The sequence below is a fragment of the Myiozetetes cayanensis genome, unplaced genomic scaffold (assembly GCF_022539395.1).
Source record: "Myiozetetes cayanensis isolate MyiCay16 unplaced genomic scaffold, myiCay2020 scf12, whole genome shotgun sequence".
Taxonomy (NCBI): Eukaryota; Metazoa; Chordata; class Aves; order Passeriformes; family Tyrannidae; genus Myiozetetes; species Myiozetetes cayanensis.
Window position 1 is genome coordinate 18,552,075 of NW_026086826.1, and position 15,713 is coordinate 18,567,787.

Genomic DNA, 15,713 nt, shown 5'->3' on the forward strand with positions numbered 1-15,713 from the left:
GCAAGAAGAAACTTACAGGCACAAGACTTTTGTAGACATTATTAATGTGCTACAAAGAATGAAAATGCTATCTTGCACAGAGAACTCCTGCAGGCCTTATCCAGGGTACCTCTCACTGACATCAACAGGAGCTTGCCTGAGAAAACGCTGCAAACTTTGATCCATAAATAGGATCTCAACACATTTCACCATGGAAACAATTGTTCAGGTTAATTCTGCTCTCTTCAAGACTGTAGCGGGAATTGCACCAGATACTTCACAGATCAGAGAAATCACGTGCCGCAGTATTGCACATGGGGTTGAAGAGCTCAGTTTGGCTCAGTCCCAGTCACACCACACCCCCTGACTGGCGCTGAGGCTGGGGTGAACTGTCGTTAGCAACTTGATCTCAAAAACAGTACACCTGCAAGAAAACACTGGTCATATAGGAATGCGATTCCCAGAGCCATTCGACTACTCCGTTTCAGAAAAAATATCTCCCAGAAACAAGATAAATGCCGCAGGCTCCCCACGGAGCATCCCGAGCATCCTCACGCCCGCAGGGATCCTGCCCAGGTCTCTCACGCCCGTACACGCGCAAATCGCCTGCCGCAGCCAAAGCCTCCCGGCGGGGGCTCCCCCCGCACCCCGGCGCGAAGGAGTTAAGGCTGGCGGGACCCCCGCCCGCCGAGCAGGCTCCTGACGTCAGCCCCGCGCTGGGCGCAGCGCTCGGCGCGGCGGCGGCGGGCGGAGGGGAGCCCGCGGCGGGCGGGCGGCTGGAGCGGCCGGGGCAGCGCTTGGCCGCGGGGCCGCCGCCCGCACCCCGCCAGCATGTCCGCGAAGGAGCGGCCAAAGGGCAAAGTGACCAAGGACAGCGTCACCCTCCTGCCCTGCTTCTACTTCGTGGAGGTGAGTGGGCGCCGCGCCGAGCGGGCTGGGCTGTCCGCGGGCAGGAGCGCGGGGCCGTTCCGACGGGAGTGCGGACAGGGATCGCCGCGGCGCTCGGTCCCCACCGGCCGATGGAAGACCCTTACGTGATGCTTTGCCTCACCGAAATCAGCATCGAAGCCCCCTATGAGGAGCACTAATAAATTAACCTCTTCTTTGCGATCTTTTGAAGCGGGAATTATTTCTAAGAATTGCTCAGAAAATGAGAGGGTTGCTCAGCTGAAGTGAGCTATGTGCACGGGAACCTCTCGGGAGGAAGACATGTTTCAAGGAGAGCTGGCTTCCAGGCAAACACCGCTCACGTTGCTGTGATAGAATAAAAATCATGTTCATAAGGGAATGCTTGGAAAAATAGAAATGTGCTCATAATTATAATCACTGGTATGTTTTTGCTGATCCCTGGACTATATGCTTTCTCTATCAGGGCTAAAAATGTCTGTTTTGAAAGCAGAATGAGGTTCTCGGCACATCTTAAAGAGCAAAACCTGCTATGGCTGCTCAGCTGGTCGCAGGTGGAGTTGCAGAGACACTGGCTGCTTGGTGTGTTACTTGGAGGCATTTAGCATCCCTGGAAAGTACAGTCACTTAGGTGCCTCTCTAAAATCATAAGTAATGTATGACATACATATAAGTACGTAGACAAAGGTTAAGCCTAAGGATTTGTCTAATGGCACAGCAGTAAGAGAAAGGTAAAAATGTTCTATGGGTTGAGCAAAGTGTTTCAGGTGACCCCACTCACAGGGAAGAGCTTGAGCCACTTTGAGAAACCGAATAACTACCTGAGAGAGATTGTGAAATAACGTGAAGAGCTTAATGGTAAAATATGGTGTAAGTTAACTATGACTGGCACTCAAAAGCATAAAAATATATACAATACTTAATGTATAAAATATTAAAATATAAAAATATAAACATTGGGTGAAATATAAAACAAACATTTTCTTCTCTCAGGTGCACTTGAAGGGCTTTGGAGGTTCTCTGGGAGGTAGAAGGGGTTGGACTGAGAAGGAGTTTTAGGTACTAGTGGAGTGTTTCTGCTCCCTAAGCACCTGGGCATGGTCAGCAGCTAACCCTAAATAAGCTTCACCACTGGAAAGCTTTGCAGAGGGTGGTTATATGGAAGCATCAGGCTCATCCTGTCAATGGAATTAGGCCTGTTCAAGAAAAACCATTTGATGGAAGAACTTGCTGTGATATATATCTTACATTAGCTTTGCATAGGAGGCAGAGGTTAGGCTTGGAGAAGCCCCTAAAATAGGTAGGGGCTTCTTTATTCTCTGTGCTGTCTTTGCTGCTTTGGGAATCCAAACAGGAAGGGAGTCTACTGTACCTCAGCTTGGGCATAACTCTAATGCAGGGGATGATATACAGATCCTGCAAGACACAGCAGAACCTATGCTGTTTGGTGGGCTGTGCTTTGGCCTGCAGAAAGGTGGGAAAAAATCCAGAGCAACAGCACAAAATGTGTGCCTGCTGCTCTTCTTAAGTGTTGCCTTATATAATATTGATTGCATACTTGTATTTCCCCTAGAAGCTCCCTGCAGCTGTTACAAGGAATAAGACAAAAGATTCTGTGAGCATTGAAGAACTTACACTGATTTCTGTGTATAATTCCCACATGAGGCAGGCGAGTTCTCTACACTGGTGTGGATTCTTAGGACCCTGAGCAAGTCATTTACAGCTACACCTATAAATAGGTGGAGATTTCTTCAACACCCAGTTGCTCTGAGAGAGTCAGAGTCCTCAGCTAATGGAATGGTCTCCTAATGAACTTTTAGGACTTCTATGTTATACAGTCACAGGAGCAAAGTCTAGAGATTACAAAAACTCTTTCCTACCAAGAGCAAGTTCTAATTGTTGAACTGCAGACTTGGGGCCCTTCTTGAACTGAGAAGTAAAAGGAACATCAGGAAAAAAACAACTGACTGCAATACACTTGAGCCTAACATTGATTAGGAAACTTTTGGTGAGTTATCAGCCCTCTCCCATTACACAGCAGGAGGATTTGAAACCATCTCTTGCCTTTCAGTTGAGTACTCAAATCATTTGAGTGAAAGGGTAACAACAATCCATATGATATTAAGAAACATGTTGGTTGTGTTCCTTGGGTGCACCCACTCTGTGCTCACACATGCACACTAACTCTAATCAGACTATTGCCAATGCCTTTCTAAAGATTTGTTGCACAGCAAATGCCAGCACTTCAGCAGCGTCAAGTAAAGGACATGATGATTTAGATTTGTCCCTTGTGACTGGCTCAAAGAGAACCAAAGATTAAGTTGTACCCCATAAAGAGGGATTTAATCAGAGATAACTTAAGTGCAATGAGAAGTTTGCAAATGTAAGGGATAGAGGAGTTCACCTAGTGTGGTTGACAGGCATTACTATGGAATATGGATTTCCTTTATTAGCAGGAGGTAAGTTCCTGATGCAATCTAACAATGGCCAACTACTTAAAACCCAAAACTTACCCTTAAATAAGGTTTTCTGAATTTTAAGGCTTTTACTTTCATGAATGGGTGATAAGAAACAGGCTTTTAACCTCTCACCTCTGAATGCTGTGAATTCTTTTATGTTTTTTTTTTCTTTTGAGACTCATTCACTTTTATTTTCCCTGTCCTGTTCGCAGCAGACAGTCCCTTCCCACTCACTCTGAATTGCAACAATAAAAAGGCATAGCCCATTAAGTTTGCACCTTCAAACAAGAAAATTAGGGTTTGCTGACATTCACTCTCCATCAAGACCTACCTAGGAGGTCTAGGCCAAAGGAAAAGCAGATTGTTTAGAAAATACATTTTAACAAAGTGCTGTTTTTTTCTCATGAATGCTATACAAAAAGATAGACTTGGAAAAAAGGATGTTGGGTTGAGGAGGAATTCCAAATTTCAAGTGGTAGAAAAGGGATGTGTTCATGTTATACAAATGAAATATATTTCAAAGAGTGAAATAATACATGTAACAACCAATATAATGCAGGCATGTAGAACTTCAGAAGTAGCAGCAAACAGATGCAGATCTGCAGGGCTTTCAGCTATTAAGATCCTTTAGAATGTGTTATGAATGAGACTAACTCATGTAAACAAATGTCTTCAGTGGCAACAACTTCAAGAGTTGGATAAAATATGATTACATAGAATATATGCAGGCCAACTGCCCTGGAGAAGAGGAGACTGAAGGGAGACTCATTGCAGTCTACAGCTTCCTCACAAGGGGAGGTGGAGGGGCAGGCACTGATCTCTGCTCTGTGGTGACCAGTGACAGGACCCAAGGAAATGGCCTTATGGCCCCTGTCAGGGGAGGTTTAGGTTGGATATTAGGAAAAAGTTCTTTCCCCAGAGGGTGGTTGGGCTCTGGACCAGGCTCCCCAGGGAGGTGGTCACAGCACCAAACCTACAGAGCTCAAGAAGCATTTGGGCAATGCTTTCAGGCACAGGATGTGACTCTTGGGGATGGTCCTGTGCAGAGCCAAGAGTTGCATGCTCATGATCCTTGTGAATCCCTTCCAACTCAGGACTGTGAACTGATGGATAATTCAAACTAGCAGGTTTTGCCAACAAGAGATATAAAACCAATATGCCCCTCTTAAGTTCATTAGTTATTCTTCATTTATAGAGGAAAAGCAAAAGGAGAGTCGGGCTAAAGCTTTGACAGACATAGAACTGTAAAGGAAAGAAAATGAAGAGACAGCTTCTGAAAAATGTGGATGGGTCATTCTCTAAAAACATCAGAGGCAAATAAATAAGTATTATGAAGTAAATCTTAACACATTTTCAGTTACATATTTGCAAGTTTTATGATTCATAAAATAAAATAACTTGATGATTTATCCTATGTCTCATAAGAATGCTTTAGAGGTTATTTTAAAGGACTGGTAATACTTCTGCTTAGCAGAACCTCTGATTAGCACACACTCGTTAGAGCTGAATAATTTCAGATTGCCTTGTGCATACTTACCTGAAGGATGTGGTAATCAGCACTGCCAGGCAGTTAGGCTTGTTTTACTCCTAATTATGCTTATGGTATTTTAGGGTTGTGTAGACTGTATGGGTTATCTGAATTTCATTTGCATAGCTGAGAAAGACGAAACTTCCCATGAAAATTCATAGTCCCTCTGGCCTAGTGGGAATTACTTTTCATGGTAAAAAGTCTACATGCCTCTGGGAGAACTTGAAGATGAGTATTCCTGGAATAAGTTTTGCTTTTTGTTAACTGACTTTGTTTTCAGCATATTCAGAGTGTATCATAATTATATTCACTTAGAGAAGAAAAATCAATGTCTTGCATTTTAATATGAACTTGGAAAACTTCCAGAGTTAGGCAGTTTCCATTCCTGGCAGAATGGTCACACTTAGGAGGCAGGACAGACAGACAGATTTCTTCTTAGTGAAGGAAAAAGACTGTCTTTGCTCATGCTAACCCACTGATATACTCTTGGTTTAAATCCTGTTTTCACAGAAGTTGCTATAAATTTTGCCTTTGACTTCAGTGGCATTACTGCTTCATCCAGTGCCTCTGATGTGGGAATGCAAAAGGTCAAGGTGTTGTCAATCTGTGTGACTTGATGCATTTATTCTCCAGCTAAACTGTGTTCCTGTGGCACAGCCTCCCTCTGTTGGATTGCTTAACTTCCAGCTACTCAAATCAGAGATATTTCAGACAATGTCCCTCGAGCAGTTATATTTTTTCCTTGCGTTGTCTTCTAGACTCTTTGTAGGATGCATGCATACAGATACAGGCAGCCTCTTTTCCTGCATTTTTCAGAGCTCAGCCAGGCCTCAATCATACCAGGGTTGTTTCAAAACACTTCTTTCAGTACTGGAAAACCACTTATTTTTCTTGTTCCCCAGAGGAGTTGGAATTCTCACCAGCAGAAGGCACAAAGATCTGTTTCCACTGTAGGACTCCAGGCTGCAAAACTCAGGAGGTCATCAGCTTCCACTGAAATAAGTGCATTTAGAGAATGGCCACTGTGTCTCAGCAACAGATGCTTTATTTCCTTTTGTTTCTGACTTACACTGACAGAGGTGGGTTTGAAACATCATTTGATGGCTCAGTGCCACTTCTCAGTTACATCTGGAATGTTTTCCAGCTGATCAGTCTCCATGACCCACAAGGTTGAAATGATAGTCACCTTTAAGTCACATATAGGTGTGACTGCAAGAGGCACAAAAAAGCCAGAGGAGTGCAGTGATTAGAATAAGAGAAGAGGGACAGTAGGCTGTAGGACTAAATCTTTCTTCCTAAGAGCATGATGTTTGGATCTAATGTAAGGATTAAGCTATGCTGCTGTGCCTTGAAGGCACATGTAGTCATATTTCTCTCTAGATTGCTTTTCTGTTGTACGAAAGTTAACTGGGATGGGGGGGGGCACCCCAAAAAAACCTGCAGAATATGAAATTATCTCCATACTGTCAAAGTAGGATAATACTTTCCAAATACATGTCTTTTTCTCTGAAAAGAGTCAACCATGTGTGAGAGCAGAGGAAGAAGGAGAAATACACTTAGCTGTCTGCTCATTGAGCTGACCTCGTCAATGTGGCTGACTCAGAGAGGACAGATGTCAGATTTTTTATAACACTGCATTAGACACCAGCATCCCCCAAATATTAAGGAGCTATCTGAGGCCTGAGGAGGCTGCTACGCTCAAAGCAGCTATATAATTTGTTGGCCAAGTCATCAATGTTGCATCCTCGACGTCACTTCTGTGCTTATAAAGAGCTGTACAAACTGCACACTACCAGCTTTTTAGCAGGAGATGACCAGAAAAGGGAGTGCAAAGGGAGGTGTCACGCCTGTGCCAAGGCTGTCTTGGGAGAACAAATGCAAATGACACAAGTTAGATGTCTCTTCTGTTTTTGGCTTTGTGCTTGGCAAGTGTAGAGTTTGAGTAGTTCTTAGTGAATGAAGGCCCTGCTCCCTTTCCAGTCCAGCAACATCCTCTAATACTTCCAGTAGTAAAAGAAGGCCTGAACATATTAGAAATTAAAGAAATTATTGCCTCTTCCAAAAATTGATAACCCCTCCTGTGATTTTTGTCTGTATTTATTAAAAATCTATTACTCTGCAGCCAAAATTAATAAAATCCAGAGTATCATGGAACCTTAACATGCACAGGAGCTGAGCTGTTAAATTGTTTCTTGACTGATGATCTATCACTAAAAGTTCAATTTGTTGGGAGTTCTGAAGTGGCAAAACAGCATGGGAGTAAGTCACTGGAGAAAGGCTGGCACCCACAGGATTAATTTCTTTTTTGTATATATGGGAACAGCATGTTTTAGAAAGTACAATAATGTGTAGCATTGTGTAGGGACTGGCAGTTTGCCCCTTAGAGATGGGGATTTTGAGGAAACTTCTAGCTGAAATTTGGTAACACTGACCTGCAAACAAACACCTTTTTTTGAAGTGCTCTTGTTCTTGATTTACCATAACCTTGCAGTGGGAGCATAAAGTGAATTTTGTAATCAACAGTATGTGCAATATCCTAAATCTTATTATGTGTAGTTATTCATTGACTATAACTATTCATTGATTTAATTAAACAATAATAATAATAATTAAGAGAATGATTCATCAATTATGTTTGAAGTCACACTGAAAAGAAACACATTAGTGGTATTTTTTGGATCCTAAATTTCTGCCTAAGGATTTACTTTCTATTTAAACACATATACGTAGTTAAATAGAAATATTTGCAAAAAATTTTAGATTATTCCTGCTTGAAAATATTTTGTTTAACAACTTTTATTTTGTTTGTCTCTCCCTGTGTAATTGCTTCACATACATTTATAAAAAATGAAAAAGCACTTTTAGGATTACCATGCATTCAGTATGCTGAGATTTCTGATAAATAAGAATTATATCACTGATATATCAGCTCTATTTTTGGTCTTACACATACAGAGAGGTTTCTATTAAGATCTGATAAAAGATCAAGACGTTTGATATCGGTTGTATTTTCCAAAGCTAGACTCTAATTGGCAGTCAAAAATAATTAAGTTAAATTCTAAAATCAGTGCTGGAAATATGGATAACTTCATTTTCCAAAATGGTAATGATAATAGATTTCAATGACATCTGGGATTTGAAATTAAATCAAATAGTGTTAAGTCTAGGAGAACAAAAGTCACTATATCATGTCTCTGCACATGAGTTCCACAAAACTTAGATAATGCTGAAGTAAAAATCCTTTAGAGAAAAGACTTAATTCCTTGTAGCTTTTGGGACAGATGAAACCTGCATCCAAAAAAGGGACAAGAAGGAGCAGAAACTTGAGTTCAGAGAGAAAAGCAAGAAACCTTTATACAGATGCAAGTCATACACTTCTGAAAAGCCTGAATGCCTTCTCTTATAAGCCTGAGGCATTTAAGAATTAAGTTTAGAACATAAAAATAAATCTAAAAATCTGACTTTTATGTCAGGCACGTCCCCTGTTCTATAGCCATCCTATGCTTAGTACTCTCTTCAGAGAGTCAGGAGTTCTCAAAAACAAGAGAAAATGGCAGAATTTAGGTGATAGCATTTCTTAATATTGACCTATTATGGAAGGATTTCAGTCATGGTTATGACCTCAGTATTCATTCCTGTCAGGATAAGAGAGACTTAGCCTCTTTCTGTTCTCTCCTCCTGTCGGTTGTGAATCTCACAGCGAAGTACAACAGCAGGGCAGTTGAAAGCTGCAGTCACTGTTAGTAGTTGGGTAAGAGAAGGAATACCTTGTTTCCTCCAACCCATCACAGCCCTCTTTCTTATCTCATCCATCTGTTGTGCCCTGTCATTTAGACCATGAATTCTTTGGCACAAGGACTGACATCGATGATAAATTTAATAAAATCCTCCACAATACCACAGCCTTGCCGTGTGAACTCGACATAGTTATTGAATACACCATCCTTCTCCCAAAGACTTTTGGCTGGTATTCTTTTCATTATGGGAAACCAATGGCATTCATTACCTATCTCCCAGAAAACAAGAGAAACATCAGGAGACAGTTCCCATGCTCAGAAATCCCTTACTTGCTGTGAACAGGTTGCAGAACAACCTGAGGATCTGAGAATTTCCCAGCCACCCTAGTCTGAAAATTATTTACACAATATGAATCATCCAAATAGTGTATCAGGTATCCCTTAACTCTTTTTTTGGACAGGTGGGCTAGTCATACTTCTTTATTCTGCATCTGGCAAATCATGTCTTGACTTCTCTGAAAGCTACTTCCCTCTTTCTGCCTACCTTTTATACAGGCAGGTAAAACTAATCAATTCCACAGCCTCTGTATTTGCATCCATTCTCAGGAAAAATCACTCAAGTCATTGAGCAGCAACTTAAATATTCAGCTATCCTTACAAGAGAGGCATTTAATTTTCCCCCCTATTTATTCTGACTGAAATGTAGGCCAAGCTTCTTTTTACTTTTGTAATCCATATTGAAAGAGTGTCTATTGGTAGCCACCATGGAAGAGATTGAAATGGTTAATGGCTTAAAGATTGTTAAAATAACTGACTTTTGTCCACAGTAGCAAACTGTGCAAAGAAGCAACTGCTCACCAAAGCCTACCCTTCCCCAAAATATGTCTACACTTTGGACTGTGACAGGACTTTGAGATAAGATAATGGTGTTATTATTGTCCAGTTATTGCAGAAGAGGAACATATCACACGTGTGAGAGACTGGAATGCTGATGGGTCAAACAGTCAAGGTGCAAAGTAACCACCCAGGTGCTGAGGGCATGCAAACTCACCCCTCAGGCTACAAGCTGGGTGTTGAACAAGAGAAGGAAAGAGGCACATCCTGTGAGGCGGGATAGTGTTTCTTTGTCCTTACACAAATGACTCTGATAACTGACTGTGATAACTCTCCTCAGGGGAAGTACCAGGATGTTCACAGATAGCCTCAAGGTGTCCATCTCTGCCAGTGGGCAATAATGGATTCAACTGTGCTGATGTAACAGGCATTTCTACCAAGCCTAAGCTAATGACACCCCTATGAATTCTGTTTTGTGGGCTTCCCTGTGTGCCAGACTGCAACTATCACTTTGACAGAACTGGGACTCTGACCACCAAGAAGACCACAAGAAGAAGACCAGTGGGACACTGTTGGAATCCATGGAGCAGTGATGCTTTTTCCACTTAATCTATCTCTCTGTCACTCTCTTTCTGTCTCCCCCTCTCTTTTCCTGTTTCTTTCTATCTCTCTCTATCTCACTTTGCTGTTAAATAAAGATCCATATGGTCTCATTTGCACCTTAATTTGGGCAGAGGCATCTCTCCTATAATTTTAATAACTGGATCATAACAAACCAACACAATGCAACATCACCACATTATCTGTATTTTAGTTCTCAATAAGAGATAATATCTGTCTAGTGCATTTAATAAAACAAAGGTCACAGAACTGCAATGTACAAAACAGGTTCAGACATTTGAGTATGTGACATTCCATAGTTGAACTCTCACAAAGCCCATGAGTTTTAAGATGTTACTCTCCTGAAGATAAATAGGGACTCTTTGCTTAGTTAAGTGCTTAGAAATACAAGAGTTAGATGTATAACTAGCAGCGTACAGTTTTGGAGAAACAGAATTTATAGAAGCCAGGGCTTCCCAGGTCCCATCCGCTCCAATAAGATTTTCATACTAAGGCTTGACCTTCCATTGACCCATTTGTAAGACCTCTGCTGTCATACCAGACCTGTATTCCTGCATTACAGAGTGTGCCGTGTGGTGCAGTTGCAGATGTAGGATAAGAGATGGGGCATATACTGGTACTGGAGAGCTCAAGGTTATAAACAACTCACCCAATAATCAGATAAAGAAATGCAGAACTGCAGCCAGCAAAACTGATTTAAGGGGTAACAAAGAGAACAAAGAACAGTCATCCAACATTACTGTTTTGGTTTTTCCTTCACTGTGTTAGCATACAGGAGGTTTTCTCCTTACAAGATCTCTGGGTATTTACATCCTAGTTGAACTCTTGGGTACAGAGAACATCTTTTCTCATGCTTAGACAATTCCTAGATCAATACAGCAAAAGCTTTTAAAATGTTAATAACATAATTATTATTAATAGCAAAGTCCTATAGCTTAATGAAGGCTTTTAATTTACAGTTTAAGAAAACAGCAGGAGGAAAAAGAAAAAAAATATTTTTAAAAAATAAATAGACCATAAATCAAACTTTTCCAGCAGCTATGCTGATTATGGTTCAAGGCTCTAATCCAAACAGAGTTTGACCATTTGAGTCAAATTCTACATTTACAGATGTAAAGTACAAGATAAACAGGGATCTCTCTCCATTAGCCAACCAAGGAAGTAAGAGTATAAAGACTTATTAGTTAAAATATGTGAATTGATGTTGGGGGGTTTTTTATTCTAATTAGGAACAGGAAAATTCCTCTTCCATTTTGTAATTAAAACAATACACATTCTACCATCTAATTATATTTGACATTTTCAAGGTGTTGGGAGTTGAAGTCTATAATTACAGAAATACTACTGCCTTAAGCAGAACACTCCATAAATATTCATATATTAAATAGCCAGTTATATATATACTGGCTGTTCAGAAGATCTTTAGAAAGATTTTTTTTTTCTTAAGAAATGTTAGGCTTTAAGAAGATGCATTTAATATTTGTGATTTTAAAAAGATTGGAAGAAAAATGTCCTGTGGGATCTAACATACTGTGTATAGCAAATTGACTACAAACCTATTCATTAGTATTGTAAGCAGTTACGTTGGAGACTCATAGTCCTTTAAAATTATTTCTTTTCCTTTAGCAGAGTGGGTAATTATAGTCAGAAATAATATGGGAGTCCTGTAGTGAAGTCATAAGACAGTAAAATGCAATTCTTACAATTCCTTGATTTTGTAATTAATAATAAAATTATAGCTTACATACAGTAGTTTAGAGAAAAGTTATCCACATCTTTTATTTTAGTGTCTCACAATAAAATACCACTTCACATATCACCTATTTTTGATAGTTGAATATTGCCATTTAAAACAATTGCCTTCCTAAGAATCCCATGATAAAAGTGGAGTTGGACTTGTGGGTAATGCATAGCCTATTGCTCAAAGAAAGACTCCCTTTCCTGATATAGAAGAAATGGAAAAATACACACTGAAGGTGAAACTCTGAAGGCAGGGTGTTCCATGAGTGTGCCTGCTCTGTGTTTCCATTCAAGGAAATGAACCTGTGGGGACATCTTGATAAAAGAGCGTAATTTCTGAAAAGAAGGGCAATAGGCGCCCTGCCTGTTTAGTCCATTTAGTTGAGTGGAATGTTTGTGTTCTGTTCTAAGATGCTTTGCCCCATGGGGCATGGACCCTGGCTAAGTCATTAGTTATGACTTTCAAATACTTAGTATTTGATAATAAAAGACGTTGCAAATGCTTCAAGAGTTAAATACGGTGCGAAAGGGAAGTTGCAGTGCGTGTGAGTTCAGATGCTGTGCAGAATTTCAGTGTCCAAGCAAGAGCAGCAGAGACTCAGTGTGAGCTCCCTGCACACCGGGACAGCGTGAACTGTGGCAGCCTTCCTTCAGGAGGACACTTACCCCAGTCAGATCCATAGTCTCAGTGCTGGCAGGTGTTGAGAGAAGGGCACCCAGGATCTGAGAGTTTAGGGAAGTTCTCTTCCCTTATGCACATAGTGACTGGAATCAGTCCAGCCCATGTTGAGTAACCATGCATGTTTGCTTTATGGTCAGTCAGGGGCTGCATCCAGCAGGAAATGAGGAGCAGTATTATATAATGTATCCAGCTAAAGAGCTGGACTTCTTCATATGGTGGGCAGGAAGCAGGACTCAATAATTATTCCATACATATTTATGTCAGATTGTATAATAGTTATGTATTCACGTAACGTGTGTTACATATTGTGTATGTTATATGCTATACAAAGTGTGTATGTGTAATACAGTGTTATGAGTGCAAATAGATATATACATATTTGGGTTATATATATATATACAGTATTTACTGAAGCAAACTTCCTAGATCCTGGTGTTATTTTTATAATGCTCACAGCACTTAAGGATGCCAGTACACATTTCCTCTTTCTGTGCAACCACAGCCTCTATACTACGTGACATGACAATGCAGTCAATTTGCACATAGATAACCAGACAAACAAAATTCTTCCATTCTCCACCTTCTTCAGATTTTGCTTGGAACACTTTGAATACACGACTTACCCTCTTTAAATGTGTCCTTCAGCACATCAAAGATAAGCTGTTCTTTTAAACAAAAACTAAGTCATATTAAAAGATGTTTCAATTAAATTTAGCTAGAACCCTCCTTCTTTAATCACTCAGTTACATTTTATGGAAAAAAAGCCTACATTTTAAAATGCTTAAATGCCTCAAAATCTGTGCCACTTAATGCGTTGTCCCTCTGCCATGTATAGCAAATTTTATTAATCATTTTTCTGAAACACATATCGATCCCATTTTACCTCTGCTTTTTTTATTGTATTGTAGAATGGGATGAATAACATTGATTTTAATGAATCAGTTATTTTTGTAAATGTGAACTGAACATTGCAAGACCAATATGATCTAAGTACGCCTGAAATTATGTTAGGTCTATCCTTAATTCTCATAATAATCCTAATTTCTCATAACCATAGGTACCTTCATTGCAGTAGAAACACTGGGAAGGAGTCATTGCATCTTCGTGGAGGAGCAGGAGGTTCTTCTAGTGTTGCCTTATTCAGGGAGGACTCTGGAAAATAACAAACAAAACGTATTTCTGAGCATGTACTAAGAGGATACAGAGAATAATCATATCGTGCTGGTCACCTCTGAATGCCCCAACACCCACCCTCAGGGCAGGGCTACCCTCTCTGTTCACTTACAAACCAATGGCTTTAAAATGTCTTTTTGCTATTTCTCTTGAATGACTTCCTTCAACAGAGACTTACTGGTTGAATCTGTGCTTTCTGGAGCTGGTGGCAAGCAGGGGTGAATTTGTCCCCAGAAGGGCCAACTCTACTCTTAATAAATTACTGGAAGTAATTACGAAGGGTAAAATCACTAAATAGCAAGAGGATAAAAGACCATAGCCATCATGGTTCCAAACAGACCGAGTCTTGCCAAAGTTAATTGCTTTTTTGATAGAATTGCAAAATGGATGTGCAAAGGCAGAACGCTGTTTTATCACGTATTTAGATTCTAGGGAAGCACTGGATACTGGTTTTCATTAACTATTACTTTGAAACTTAATGCAAACTGGCTTTGATGTAATGACTGTCATACACATGACACAGAGTTGCTCAAGGACTGAAAAGTGTGATTGATGAACAGCAGAATGCTGAGGCCCTACATGGGAGATTTCAGTCCTGGTACTTCCTTTTTAAAAAAAATTTAAAATCAAAGCTTGTCTATTAGTGATTCATAGATGAAAAGGATAAATTATGTGTGCTGAAGATTGGACTGGGTGTTTTGACTAGCTTGGTAGAAGACATGCTTATTGATATCAACTGAACAGTATAATATCTCTAGAGAATTAATTATTTAAAGATAATAAAATGGATATGACAGGAAGCAGTGAGATGTAAATAGCAAACATCACAGAGATTTATTAACATACTCTGTTGTCTTTGCAAAAGCATTGCTATTCCATTTCCAAACAGTAATTTGTTGCTTTCTTCTCTTCTAGTTGCCCATATTGGCATCTTCTGTTGTTAGCCTTTATTTTCTTGAACTCACTGATGTCTTCAAACCAGTTCACTCTGGATTTAATTGCTATGACAAGAGTCTGAGTATGCCATACATTGAACCTACACAAGAGTCTGTTCCCTTCTTGATGTTGCTTAGTCTGGTTTTTGCTGGACCATCAATTACGGTAAGTTTGAGGTGCCACTGTCACTTAATAAGGATTTTGAACAGAGTTTCAGTTGGCATAAAGAAAATAGCTGCTTTGGTTTTGGTTAAGCTGCAGACTCTCATCCAGGCTAATTACCTTAGGATTTAAAATTTGCCTTCCATTCTTCTGAAGCAAAAGGAGACACACTCCTTAAAACATCCCCTGTAGCACTTCATCTACTTTCACTATTCTGACTGTGGGCATTAATATTAAGAAACAGCATCTACAGTTGGGTGAGAATAGCTTGAATCATTCTGTTACACTCTGTAAACACTTGAACTTTAACATACAGGACATCTCCATACTCTGAGATACAAAAAATTCAAGAGTTTGTTGGAAATAGCCCTGATTTTGCCACTTTTGTTAGAACTAGCTTTATTTGATAAGAAGGTATATCAGTCTTGTCAGTGAACTCAACTCCATTTTCCTAAATAACACTGGAACATTCCTAAATTGCAAGTTAGTCATTAAGAGCAGGCAAAAAGGGGCCATTTAACCATTCACCCAAAGGGAGGAGATGATTTCAGCAGAATAGAAATGTCCTATATTATATGAGCCATATATATATATATATAAAAGAGGGAATTCATTTTGTCTGCTTTTAGCAGTTCAGATAGGAAGCTTATTCTCACACCACTCCTGACTGGCAAATGGAGAGAGAAATTCACCTTGAATGGGTGATTCCATGTACCTAAAAAGCTGAATCAACCATTTGAAAGGATCTCTTCTCTCCCGTGACAGCAGTGACTACACATCTCAGATAGGCACTTCTCGGAGGCCAGCAGCAAATGTATCTCTGCTGCCAGCTTCTCTGAATTCCCTTACATTCAACCAGTTCTTTTCTTTTATAATACTATCTGATTTACAGTTAGAAAAATCTATATAATGTGATGCCTGTATTAAAATCATCAAGTGCTGTTTTCTCTTTGCTT

The 15,713-nt window shown here is 40.0% G+C and overlaps 1 protein-coding gene across 1 annotated transcript in view; it reads left to right on the forward strand.

The window, feature by feature from the left end:
- Window positions 1-726: 726 nt before the first annotated feature.
- The window catches only part of PLPPR4 (phospholipid phosphatase related 4), a 30,439-nt gene continuing 15,452 nt past the window's right edge, over window positions 727-15,713 (forward strand). The window contains exons 1-2 of the mRNA XM_050306834.1: window positions 727-888; window positions 14,575-14,760. Of these exons, the coding sequence (XP_050162791.1) occupies window positions 811-888; window positions 14,575-14,760 (264 nt within the window). The 5' untranslated portion in view covers window positions 727-810. The remainder of the gene's footprint in view (window positions 889-14,574; window positions 14,761-15,713) is intronic.